The following is a 13,801-nucleotide window of genomic DNA, read 5'->3' as shown; positions in this document are numbered from 1 at the left end:
ACATAAGCAATCAAACCAAAAATATGCAGCATCCTACAAAACATGAACTTCTAACTAAAGTTAACTTATCCTATTGCAATTAAGTCAAGGTATCCTGAAATTTTATGCAAAACATTAACTATGCATATTGTTTTTCTGGTGAAGATGTCCATTTCCAGGAACAGATTCTCTGAGGAGTAAATGACCTTAAAAAATTTAAGAGCCACTAAATGGGGGCTGACACAAAGAGAAGTTTTGTGTTTTAGCAATACAGCTTTTACTCAACCTACTAATTCTACTATTAGACAGTGAAATTAATAACCACCATATCTAAATATTACAATAAAGCTGAATAAAAGGTAGGTATTCACTTGTTTGGGATGGTTTGAACATAAACTGAAGAAATTCACAAAATGATTCATTAGTTCAAAACAAAAGATAAAAATTAACTGATTCTCTTAAACAGCAGTGTCTCCTAACAGAGGGATAAAAGATGGTATTTAAAATATAATTTTTGATATCAGTTTTCCAGTATTATGTATTATTATACATAATAATAATGTGTATATTTCATATATGTGGGTATGTATATGTATATTTATATTTATGTATTTTATATATGTATGTATATGTGTGTATATATATACATAATAATATATATATATAATATGTGTACATATATACATATATATGTACTTATTTATGACCATTATGGTCAACTAATTTTCCTAGCACCATAGAATAAGTTTTTATAATATAATACAGGGTATTCAAACTTTTATGTATATCAGAATCACCTGGAAGTTTTGTTAAACTATAGACTTCTTGACCCCACTCCCAGAATTTCTAATTCAGTAGGTCTAGATGGGGCCTGAGAATTTACATTTCTAACATGTTCCCAGGTGATGTTGATGCTTCTGGTCTTGGAACCACACTGAGAAACACTGTTATAATGTATAGCAGAACTTCATGATCAGGATGTTGTGACACATAAGTGTGCTGAGATGTTGATTCCCCTATTCCTGGGATGGGTATGCAGAGTCAAGAGCAGCAGGAGAACTGGGGCTGGTGATCTTGTAGTCACATCCATTTACTCCAGTGTGCTCTATAGAAATATCATTTTTTATGTATTCCTTTACATGAAAAAGCTGGAACCACTGACAGAAAATACAGCTTGGCGGTTAATAACATGGGGCTTTGAAATCTCAGAGACTGAGCAAGTTACTTACCATTTTTGAGGTTCAGTTTACTCATCTATAAAATAAGGATAATACCCTAAAGCCACACTGTGCAATAAAACTGAGATGATGGAAATGTTCTATCTGCGCTGGCCAATGGAGCAGCAACTAGTCACAGGTGGCTTTTGAGAATTTGAAATACGGCTAGGGCAACTAAGGAATTGAATTTATTTAATTTTTGTTAACCTAAAGAGCCACATGTGATGATCACCAGCAAAAACAACAGAGTAAGGACCTATGAAAATCATCTCCTCCATAAAAGCCATAAGAACATGGGCAAAAATTGTCCAAATCAGCATTCTGAAAACTATGGAAATTAAACAAAGGCTGATACAGGTAGCATTTATTCAAGGAAAAAGGCTGAATCTTGGTAAGAAGCTCACTAGCTCTGTGGCATTTTAACTTGCCTTATACCCAATCTCCCCCTCTTCAGTTCTATGGTAGCCTTGAAAACTAACAAGCAGCAATCACAGTGAAAACCTCAGCCTGGCAGCCACTGCAAGGAATAGGATGGCGTTAAGAGTTCCTTAAAAGCTCCATTGCGGGCTTCCCTGGTGGCGCAGTGGTTGAGAGTCCGCCTGCCAATGCAGGGGACACGGGTTCGTGCCCCGGTCCGGGAAGATCCCACATGCCGCGGAGTGGCTGGGCCCGTGAGCCGTGGCCGCTGAGCCTGCACGTCCGGAGCCTGTGCTCCGCAACGGGAGAGGCCACAACAGTGAGAGGCCTGCGTACAGCCAAAAAAAAAAAAAAAAAAAGCTCCATTGCCAGGAAATTGTCATTATTTGACCTGTCTGGTGGTTTCCTGGGAGACTATACTTGCAAGGCTCTTTTTATTTGACTTGACTTGGAGCTTGGCCCTGGTGCAAACCCCGGTCAGTGTTTGTCAAAAACAATCAGAGGCAATTGTTTAACATAGCAGCTGCCTGAAGCAGTAATAAGTGTGTATCCTGTGTTCTGAAATTTTACAATGATGTACCTGGTGTGGGATTATTTTCATCCAATTTGGGCTTTTATTGACTTTTTTTTTTTTTGGCTGCGTTGGGTCTGTGTTGCTGCTTGCGGGCTTTCTCTGGTTGCAGAGTGGGGGCTACGCTTCGTTGCAGTGCACACGTTTCTCATTGCGGTGGCTTCTCTTGATGCAGAGCACAGGCTCTAGGTGTGCGGGCTTCAGTTGTTGTGGCGCACAGGCTCAGTAGTTACGGCTTGTGTGCTCTAGAGCACAGGCTCAACAGTTGTGGTGCACGGGCTTTGTTGCTCTGCGGCATGTGGGATCTTCCCAGACCAGGGCTCAAACCTGTGTCCCTGGCATTGGCAGGTGGATTCTTAACCACTGTGCCACCAGGGAAGCCCTATTGACTCTATCTGGAATTGTATACCCTTCAGTTCTGGGGAATTTCTTTTTCTTTTTTTTTTAGAAAGGATTCTCCTTTTTTTTTTAAAAAAAAATATTCATTTATTTACTTGGTTGCGCTAGGTCTTAGTTGCAGCAGGCGGACTCCTTAGTTGCGGCATGTGGGCTTCTTAGTTGTGGCATGCAAACTCTTAGTTGCAACATGCATCTGGGATCTAGTTCCCTGACCAGGGATCAAACCTGGGGCCCTGCATTGGGAGCGTGGAGTCTTAACCACTGCGCCACCAGGGAAGTCCCTGGGGAAGTTTCTTAAACTATGTTGTTGATAACTTCTTTCCTTCTGCTTTCTCTATTCCCCAGACTCCTATTATCTGGAATTTGAACTAATATACTAATTTTCTTGCCTTTTTTCTCCCATTATCTTCTCTTTTTGCTATATCCTGTGAGAGATGACCTTAATTCACCTTCTAATTTGTTTGGAGTTAAAATTTTTTTAAAATGTTTGTATTATTCAAAAGCTCTTTTTTCTACTCTGAATTTCTTTTAAAAAGTAGCCTATTCTTGTTTCATGGATTCATGATCTTATTTTATCTCTGTGGATACTTATTATATTATTATACTATTATATCTGACTGGCTCTTAAATAGGTTTTAATGAACTTTCCTTATTTTAGCCTTCCTCTTTACCCACACTTATAGGGGTACCTGGTACAACCAATTCTGGGCCTGCTTAGGGTTCTCTAGTGTAGTTCTCAATTGTAGTCCTCAGGGTCAGCAGTATCAGCATCTCCTGGGAACTTGTTAGAAAATCCTCAGGGCCTACCCTACCCCAGACCTACTTAATTAGAAACTCTGGTCCAGCAATTTGTTTTTTAATAAGTTATCTAGGTGTTTCTGACGCATTAGTGTAAACTAGATTGGTTCTTGGCTTTCCCCACTGCTTGTTTAGGAGTTGGCTTTCTTGGGTCAAGTCAGTTACCTCTTTTACCTGATTCCTTTCTAGTTTGTGTTGCTAGAGTCTCCTCTCCAGTTTTCCCCACCTGTGTGGAGATATATATATATATATATATATTCCATATACATATGTGAATATATATTTACATGTATATGTATATATATGTGTGTACATATATATGTGTGTGTGTATGTGTGTGTGTGTGTATTTTTTAAATCCTTTTATTGTAGTTTAAGAGAGTACAACTAGATGCATGAGTTCATTTGCCATCTTTACCTGGAAGTCTATTTGCAATCATTCTTTAAGTTTTTTCATTCCCAATAAAATGCAGTTGTTAAAGCAGTCAATAAATGTTACTAAATCCAAAGGATATTTTAGTTCTCATCTTATCAGGCCTCTCACCAGCTTTCACTTACTTATTTCCATTTTGAAATACTCTTTTCTTCAGTTCTGGGATACCCATTTGCCTTCTGCCTGACTTCTAAAGTTGTAGTTCCTCAAAACTGGGGCTCTCTAGATAATTTTTTCTATTGCTATGGCATTACATACTGTTTCTCTCTCTGCCTTGACCTCCCTTCTGAATGACAGACTTATATATAACAGCTCACTAGACATCTTTACTTGTTTATTTCACATACATATGATATTTAACATGCCTGAAACAACCCTTGAGCCCATGCTTAAATCCTGCTCTGTATTTTCTCCCTGGTTCATAACTGACATACATTCCCATATGCTCAGCTGCTTAGGTAAGAAATTTCAGAATCATTCCTGATACTGCTCTCCCATCAACTCTCACATTCAAACCATTAGCCATTTTGCCATTGTTACCTCTAGAATGTTTCTCAATCAGTACATTTTTCTCCATCCACTCTAGTTCAAGCCATAATCATTTCTTGTCTGGACCTCTGCAAAAGTATACTTGCTTCCACTCTTGTACCCTCCAATCCACTCTCCATATGAGTCAGAGTAATCTTTTAAAAAGATAAATCCCATCATGTCAATCTCCACACCAAAGCAGTCACTGGCTCCCCATTGTACTTAGAATTAAAGACTAAACTCATTTAATATGGTCTATCATGACCTCCCTGGTCTGGTCCCCCCATCTCTTTCCCTCTTACTTACTACATTCTGGCCAAACTGGTCTCCTTTTTAGATCCTCTTAAAGAATTGAAGGTTTTAGGAGTTTTGAACTTGCTGTTCTCTTTGGTCGAAAAATCTTCCTCCATTCCCTTTGCTCAAATAACTCCTAATATTCTTTTTTTGGTTTAACTGTATGTGGCTCATGCATAAACCGTGTCCTGCTGGACATGTCTAAACTATGTCTTATAGTATCTTGTTCTTTTTCTTCACAGTACTTAAGACCATTTGAGTTTTAAATTTACTTGTGTATTTAATACCTGTGTCCTCCACTACAGGAAGATATAATGTCTTCCAAACATTAGATTAAGTGTTTTAGATAGTAGGGAGCATAAGTTTTGTTCTCCATTGTATATAGTAAGTACTTAAAAAACACTTGCTGAATGGAAAGAATTGACCTTGCCTAAGGTCTCAGAGCAAATCCAAGATTCAAAATCAAGTTTCCCCTTTCAGATCTTTAAAATACTTCATTTTAAAAATTACTCCATACTTCCTACATAAGATGCTTTATTTCTAAGTGCTTTTGACACACTTTAATAAATGCTCTACTGTATACAATTTAATTCTATGTAACATTCTGAATAATATTTTTAATGTCTATTCGAAGTACTAGCATCTCTACAGTGTTTAACAAAAGATTTTCATATTTGAAAATAAAGTTAGCATTTGAAAGGAAATACTTATTGTAGCTTTCACAAAATGTCATTTACCAAGTAAGAGATTTAAATAATGGTAAATCAGGACAATTATATCTTAGTAATTTTTATAGGTGTAAACTCTAATTTTAAGGGGGAAATTGTGACTAATGTGATTTTAATTTCAAATATTAAATATTAACTTCAAGAATCACTAAGTCTGAATGACTCAATATTCTAACTGAATTTGGGCAAGTCATTGACTCTTTTTTTAAAATAGATTTATTTATTTATTTATTTTTGGCTGCATTGGGTCTTCATTGCTGCACGCGGGCTTTCTCTAGTTGTGGCGAGTGGGCTTCTCATTGAGGTGGCTTCTCTTGTTGCGGAACACAGGCCCTAGGTGCACGGGCTTCAGTAGTTGTGGCTCACGGGCTCTAGAGCGGAGGCTCAGTAGTCGTGGCACACGGGCTTAGCTGCTCCGCAGCATGTGGGATCTTCCCAGACCAGGGCTTGAACCCATGCTCCCTGCATTGGCAGGCGGAGTCCCAACCACTGAGCCACCAGGAAGCCCCAAGTCATTGACTCTTAATCTGCTGACCATGCCTTATCTGATCTGTTTCACTTCTGTCTTTAATTTCTTCATAGCTTAAACATTTATAATTCTCTAACAGCAATTATTAATTAATTAAACAAAATTTTATTGAGTGTTTAGTCTGTGCTAGTCATTGTGCTAGGTGCTGGTAATTCAGCTTATATTTCAGTGGACACTGATATTAAACAAGTGAATATACAAACAAGATAATCTCAGGTGCTGAGGGCTTTTAAAGCTGGGGAAGGAACAGGGGAGAAGAGAGGTTGACTTTAGGCAGTTGGAAAGGTCTCTAAGAGGCATCTTTTGTTATGAGACATGAATGACAAGAAGGCAGCCAAGAGAAGATTTGGGAAAAGGCAGTCCATATAAACCAGTGCTTTTCAAATTGCAGGCCGTGACCAATTTGTAGACCATGAAATCAATTAAGTGGGCTGGGACCATAATTGAAAAAACAATAGAACACAGCACATGAAGTAAAATTTTTGTTTTAGTTATTCATATATTTATACAAATGTATATGTGTGTGTACATACATACATACGTATGCGTGCATGCCTACACGGGTCACAATGTTAAGTGTATTTCTTACTACAGTGAAGTCAAAAAAGTTTGAAAGCCAGAGGTAGAGAGACCACTCAGTCTGAAGGTCTTATGGGCAGGAAAAGAGCTTTGTGAGTCATAGGGAGAAAGAAGGCCAGCATGGCTGAAGTGAGCACTGGCGAGAAGTGGTATGAAAAGAGGTAGGAAATGTATATAATTTTCCTGCACATAACCTCCAGCCAGCATCTTAAATCTGGACTGCCACCTTTGTTCTTGTCATGGTTCATCATTAAGAGAACACAGGAGGGAATTCCCTGGCGGTCCAGTGGTTCGGACTCTGCATTTTCACTGCCGAGGGGCCGGGTTCAGTCCCTGATCCGGGAACTAGGATCCCACAAGCCACGCGGTGTGGCCAAAAGAAAAAAAATAAAAAGAGAACACAGGAGAATAATCTCCCTGCTTTAATGTCATTTTATCAATTGTCACTAAAAGAAGTTAGCAGTTACACTAATGTGACTCTAAAATTAATATCTAAACTGAGCATGTATTTTATAATAAGATTGCATTACTTGAATAATTAAAAAATGAAAAATAAAACCAAGTTCTATAAAACCCAGGGGAGACTTCTGGCCTTCAGATCCTCCTTATAATGAAAAACGGTGAGGTTGGTTAGCATTATTTAGCTTTGCAAATTTCTTGAATATAAATACAAAAGGAAATAGTAAGAGACCACTTAATTCAAATGTAGAGGGCAAAAAATCAAGACAACAGGACTGTAGATGTAGCTCTTCAATTACCCACTTAAGTGTCCTTATAATTTATTAATATTTAACCTCTGGGCCCTCCGATCTCTTAAAAAAGAAAAAGGTGGCGCAGGTGTTCAGTAAGGTCCCTTCATACTGTAAAATTGTATGACTCTAAATAATTGTAGAATCATTTACTATTTTAAACGTTGCAAAAATTAACCTGGTGTTTTATCAGTTTTTTTTTTAAAAGATTAAGTTACATGATATATAATGAAGATAATGTCCTTAACTTTACAGTAGATGACACAGTGTTTGGAGAATCAGAAGAAAAGGGCAGAGTTATCTTTGGAAGTTTGCTGTACCTAGGTTGATCTGCACTTTGGAACCGTGAGGCCTTTTCACATCACCAGATCAGTACATTGATAAATAACAAGCTTCCTAAAAAGAAAGTTTAAACGCCAAGTTATGTGTGACTACAGCTTGACAAAGACTCTCCAGGCAAGGTAAATGGAAAGTGAGTTGGCAACACAACTCACCTACAAGTTCTCCAATCATGAAAAGCAAGTAAAGAACGGCAGCAATGGTCAATCTGGTTTTCACCTTTCTCTGCGTCAGCAACTCTCTCTGTTTGCTGCAGTTGTCACAGGGGTCCACCTTCAAACTCAGCTGACTGTTGGCCAAAGGTAAGTCCTGGTCCAGCAAGGAATCATCGTCGGCCTGGAGGGCCGGGTGCGCCCCGTTAACAGGCCTTTCCGGGGTTTCAGAACCATCGTCGGCCACCACAACTCGAAGTTTGTTAAACCGAGAAAGCCCCTCATCCCCCACCTCATCCGTGAAGTCAAAGGCGCTGGTGTCATTTAAAAACAGCGGCGCATCATCCTTCCTCAGCAGAGATTTGAGGCGCTTCCACACGCCGGATCCGGCCATGGCAGAGGCTGTGCGGCCGCGGCGCCGAACGGCTCGGTGCAGGCGGACGGCCGGCGGCTCCTACTTCACCCGAGTGCCAGTTCCCGATGGCACTGCCGCGCGTCCCTCCCCATCCTGTAGAAAACGAAACTCATTATAAATTAAAAGCGCCCCAACAAAGCCCACAAGTTCCGAAGCCCGAGGCGGCGGGGGAGCCGGGGCTCCGAAAGGGGGGAGCGCTCTACCTGGGGCGCCGCCGCGGTGCCGCCGCTCATCTCCCCGCCCCTGGCCGGCTCGGTGGGGCCGGCACGCACAGCTCAGCCCGGGGCTGCGGGGCTGCGGGGCAGCGGGGCCGTCCTCGCGCCTGCGGCGCCCACAACTCCAGGCCGGCTCCCCGGGTCTGACAGGTTCGGGGTCAGGCGCCCTCGGCCGCCGCCCCTCCCCGCCCTGCGCGAGGCCGCGCGCGTGCGCCGGAGCAGCCGCGGGCGAGGCGCGCGAGGGAGGAGTCGGCACGAGGGCACGCAGGCCCTGAGCGCTGAGCTGGGGCGCCCGCGAGGGACGGGACAGGGGCGCCCCTCGTCCCGCTCCTGGATGCGGATCCCGCGGGCCCGCCTCTGCCCGGGGGACACTCACAGGCGAAGCCCTAGTCTCCCGCGCGGCGCTTCCACTTCCCGAGGCTGGGAGGCATGAGCGGATGGAGCTGGAGTCCGCGGGCTAAGTGGGTAGATTCGAGCGGTCCCGCCCACCCGGGGCTGGGCGTTGCTGCCGGGAGTTCGCCCCACCGAAGGAGGGCCTAGAGAATCCTGGGCTGGGATTTGGGTTTCGGATGCTCGACAGAAAACGAATTTAGCATTTTCTTTTAAGTGGGTTGCTGAGCCGCTTTTGTCTCCTCGAATTGCTGCCTCTCTGGCAAATTGGCAGAATTTGCTGCACAGTGAGGTCAGCTTGGAGAGGGCAAGGCTTGTGGTCGTCAGCAGTTTTGTGTCCTGCGTTATATTTCCTGTTTTTTTTTCAGCAAATGTGTGTTGTCCTCTGTGTGCTCACCTCCAGGTTCCTTTTGCCTCCAAGGTATTTACAGTATGGACTAAACCCCAGCACAGAAAATCTAGTAGAGGTATCTGTACTGGCCGTTGGTTTTGTTTAACAACAAGATTTAAAAGGAATTAAGTTTTTAGTAGTAGCTTCTAATTTAGATCTACATTTTAAGGACAAAATGAAGTGACAGTAAGCCCCGCCTCCCGCTTCTCCAGCGATTCCCTGGATGGGTCTTAGGGGATTCGGAGGCCTTAAAATTATGTGCAAAATTTTGTGGGTATATGTATTTTCTTGAGTAAGTCCCTTAGCTTTCATCATATTCTCAAATGGGCACTCAAGATTTAAAACAACAACAACACTGTTAGAAGAACTCATAGATCAAGCCTCTAGCTTCTACTTGGAGTTGAATTACAGTGCAAACTCCCGTTTATCCAATGTTTATAAATGTATTTTGACAACAGTCTACATGAATTACCAAATTTCAAGTTACAAAGAATACAATAGAAAGTCATATGAAACATCATTTTCCTCTGAAGATCCGGTGATACTTTAGAATCTTGCATGTCTCTGGTGCAAGAGCAGCAACTGTTTTTGGAATCCAGGGCAGTCCATCACTTTTGAATGCCCACAATATTCCTGCAGAGCTGCAGCCATGGGGGTCAGGTCTAGGGAACTGGGGGTCAGAGATCCCCTAGTTCCCTAGACCCAGAATACTCAATAACCAGGGGACTCAGGTCATTATCGACAGACGGGTGAAAGTTTCCTGAAGGTTGCTTTCTTAATTCCAAATATCTTAATCCACCCAGATTGGGAGTCGTTTATTTGTTGTTTTTACTTTTAGTTTGTTATATTGCCTGACATTCTACTAATGAGAGATACAAATGAATACAGCAAGTATTTCAGGAATGTGATCACTCTTTAGTATACATTTTGCAAATGAGATTCCATTTAAGGAATGGGGATAGATGTTTTTAAAGCAAGATGAGGCAAGAGCATGGATTTTGGGGGGGTATTTACAGTAAACTTTGTTGGGAAGGGCTGCAGCTCTGCACCCCAGTTTATTTTTACTATTTTGTGTACTGAGTACCTAGAGAGAGTAATGGGAGGACAACAAAAACTGTAGGGTATTTTAAGGTATGTCCACAAATTCTGTGATGTGCTTCCCATCAATAGGTAGAGCTTAATTCCCCTTCCCACTGAGTGTGGGCTGCTCTTAATGTATAACTTGTGGCTCATTATGAACAGAATATGGGTGAAGTGACAGTGTGTGACTTATAAGACGAGGTCATAAAAGGCATTGCAGCTACCTTCTTGTTCTCACTCTTGGATCACTTGTACCTAGGGAAGCCAGAGCTATCATGTCATGAGGAACTCAAGCAGCCCTGTGGAAAGACTCACATGATGAGGAACTGAGGCCTCCTGCCAACAGCCATATGAGTGTGCCATATTGGAAGTGGATCCTGCAGCCCCAGTAAAGCCTTCAGGTGACTGTAGCTTGGGTGATGCTGACTGAAACCTCATGAGAGATCCTGAGCAGAATCACCCAGATAAGCCACTCTCAGATGACCCACAGAGACTATGAGATGATAAATGTTTATTGTTTTAATATGGTAAGTTTTGGAGTAGTTCGTTACACAACAATAGATGACTAATATAGTCTATATCAACTTTCCTCTGTACCAGGAAAGACACCTTTCTTAGTCTTTTATCACATGGGCTCTTGTTCCTAGGCCTGCCTTGGGCTAGTGGCGTGGTTTCTATCATTGAACTTTAAAATGGGCTAAATAGATAGACTTCTGTGAATAGTCTTGGAATGTAACCACCATTTTCAAACTTATGTCTATGTATTCAGAGTTTATAACAGTAGACAAACCAACTTTTGAAACACACCAACTTTTGAAACACTTTTGAAACTCAACCCAATGTTGAGTACTGCCTGCAATTCTGCTAGCTCTTGTTCAGTACGCCATTCCTTTATAAGAGACTCAATACTTCTTTTTAGTATGAAGAGCTTTTCTGCCTGGGCAAATGGAACAAGTTGTCAACGATTTAGGCTATCTCTTAACTAGGTAGCCCATACTACACAGATTGTTTAGTTAATAGCAGAGGCCTGTCATTTTAACTGCAGGACGCATATCTTGGGGCAGTTAACTGGAATAGATGTAAAATACCCTATGTCAAAACCTGTTTTCTGGCCTAGATGTCTCTTAGAACAAATGACGGTGCTAAAAATAATACTACAGCTAACATTTACTTAAGGCTTTTTTATGTGCCAGGCACTATGCAGGGGACCTGATTTACCTGAGCTCATTTAATCCTTACAACATCACTATGAAGAAGGTATTGAAGGTATTCAAAGCATGGCTCTTGGAGTCAGACTGCTTGCGTTAGAATCCTGGCTTTACATCTTAGAGTCCTATAATTTCTGGCAAACTATTTAACCTCTTCGTGCTTCAATTTTCTTACCTATGAAGTGGGGATGATAATGGTACCTGCTTCACAGGGCCGTGATGAGGGTTAATGGATGTAAAGCATGTAAAACTTAGCATACCTAGTTCCTAGCACATGGTGAGTGCTCAATCAATGCCAGCTATTACTATTTTTTTAAGTAGGTGGAGACATGGAACCTCAGGGAGATTAAGTAACTTGGCCACAGTCGTGAAGCTAGCAAACAGAGCAGGACCTCAGTTCCCGATCAGTTTGGTTTCAGAGCTCAAGCTCTTAACCATCACTCTACACTGCCCCTCTCGGTTTCTTTCTGCATAAAAATGGAATGATCTGCAAAAAAGCATCTAGACTTCTTGCGGTATGTTAGGAGAGATCCCTGTTTCATATATGAAAGATTTGCCAGCACCTGGAGACCTCTGCATTGTCTGGTGAAATCCCTCTTGGGAATGGAGGGAAAAAAAGTGGAAAAGTTTTTTTAAAACTGAAATGTGGAAAAGGTGCTTCATCTACTTAGATGACAGGTTCAAATGCTGCATATTCCCCATGATGAGAACTCCTTTCTCCATTGGAGTATGTGGCGATAGGAGGTTCCCCTAGGTTGTTTTTGGAAAGTGTCCCCTTATCTTTTTCAGAAGGGGATGAAAGCTGTTGGGTGGGCATGAACAAGGGTTAGTGACGTGATACACCACTACGGTGAACGTAATCATTTCTTCTTTCTGTGGGTTACTCTAGTAACAGAGAGGCTGGAGATTCAGTTTAACCCCTCCTCCAGGGAAGAAGAAGAAATACCAGAAATAGATTGCCTGAGGACAGGCAGTTGCCTTCTTGGACGGGGAGGAGATAAATGAGAAGATCTCTGGCCCTGGAGACCATCTACCCTGTCACCAACCTGTGAGCCAAAACCTACACTTAGTCAAGTTCATTGTTTTCACATCTTTGTTTTTGTCTTTGCTTAGTGCTTAAATTAAACATTCCTATGGATTTCTGTAACTATGTCTGGCTGAAATGAGAGGGAATAACGAGGTCCCAGCTGGGACGGTAATTTGAGAACTAAGCACGCCAGTCTTGGAATCTGGAGGTGGTGGCTGGGCTGAGGGAGCTTGAAGGTGAGGGTGGGACTTGTAGAACCTGGTTCAGCTTCTAATTTTGCCATCCATTCACTATGATCTCTAGCAGGGTACTATTGCTGAGCTTATTTTCTTGTGTGTTAACAGTGGAAAATAATGTTTGTCCTACCTATTTCATAGGGACACTGTAAGAATGCAATGAGATTTTGTATGTGAAAGCATCCCCTTACCTACTTCACTAGTGAGAACTACTAAAGACCATGCCATCTGAACCAAATTGCAAAGCAAGGGTACAGACAAATGCTGGTCATGAAATATCTTCCACTTGTGCCTGTCCTTTCTAAGGACTGCTACACTCCATCCTTGGTTTATTAATAATATGTTTTGACTCACTTAGACCTCTAGGTCACCACCACATACGTTTCACTGTTAAAATTCCTTTATTTCTCTCCTAGGCTCTGTTTGTGTCCATAGCACCTAACATTGTGCTCAGAGCAGGAACCGTGTAAATACACGTGGATTAATAGATGAAAATATTCTGGTTATAGAGAGCTCATCCATGACTTTAAATTCCCCTCTAACAAACATTTCTATTTCTTTAAGCTGGTGTGTAAAGTCATTTGTAAGAAATTCTTATTGGTGAGGTCAATGTGTCTCATAATAATTAGAGATTATTGATACACTAGTAGTCAGTTTGTGTTTATACTAGACTTATTTCAAAGAACATTATAACGTTTATGAATTAAGCTGGGACAGAGAAGCAACTGCAGACAAAGTGACTCTTTTGTGGCCTCTGACAACTGGTGGCTTTAAACAATGAAGACCATTGTATAAGAACTCCCTCCAGGGGTTATTGTGAGGATTAATTAGATTAAAATCTACAAAATGCTTTGACTTTTTCCCAGAATTCTTTTATAAATAAAGATGGTTTTAATTTTTTTTAAGTATCTTTATATTGGTCCTCCTAGAATCAAATGAAACAAGTTCACCTACTGTTTAACTCTCTGTATTCCCTGAAGCAAAACGCCAGACTAAGCCAACCTAAATTACCTTTAATGGTTTTAAGCGGGTACCAGTGCACACATGACTGAGCAGAATTTAGTACCCTAATCACAAAGATCTTGGTGTATGATTTACATGACACAATAATGCCTTGTAATCACTGTG

General features: G+C 41.4%; 1 protein-coding gene and 1 long non-coding RNA gene across 3 annotated transcripts in view; one reads left to right on the top strand and one right to left on the bottom strand.

Annotated features, from left to right (window-relative positions):
• SLC30A4 (solute carrier family 30 member 4) overlaps positions 1-8,824 on the bottom strand; it is a 33,222-nt gene extending 24,398 nt beyond the window's left edge. Inside the window, exons 1-2 of one of the 2 annotated variants that reach the window (XM_082619143.1) lie at positions 8,718-8,824; positions 7,715-8,219 (exon numbers count right to left, since the gene is read on the bottom strand). In XM_082619143.1, the coding sequence (XP_082475269.1) occupies positions 7,715-8,105 (391 nt within the window). In that variant the 5' untranslated portion in view covers positions 8,106-8,219; positions 8,718-8,824. Of the gene's footprint in view, positions 1-7,714; positions 8,220-8,329; positions 8,522-8,717 lie in introns of those variants that run through there. The other variant, XM_082619142.1, reaches the window with a different exon arrangement.
• Positions 8,697-13,546, top strand: LOC309803205. Its single transcript, XR_014293911.1, has 3 exons — positions 8,697-8,802; positions 10,462-10,729; positions 12,300-13,546. It is a non-coding gene; the product is annotated as an uncharacterized lncRNA (long non-coding RNA).
• The last annotated feature ends 255 nt before the right edge of the window (positions 13,547-13,801 follow it).

The sequence above is a fragment of the Mesoplodon mirus genome (assembly GCF_964341445.2).
Source record: "Mesoplodon mirus genome assembly, chromosome: 4".
In the NCBI taxonomy this organism is placed as follows: Eukaryota; Metazoa; Chordata; class Mammalia; order Artiodactyla; family Ziphiidae; genus Mesoplodon; species Mesoplodon mirus.
Note: the sequence above shows the minus strand (reverse complement) of the source record. Positions and strands in the feature narration are given on the sequence as shown.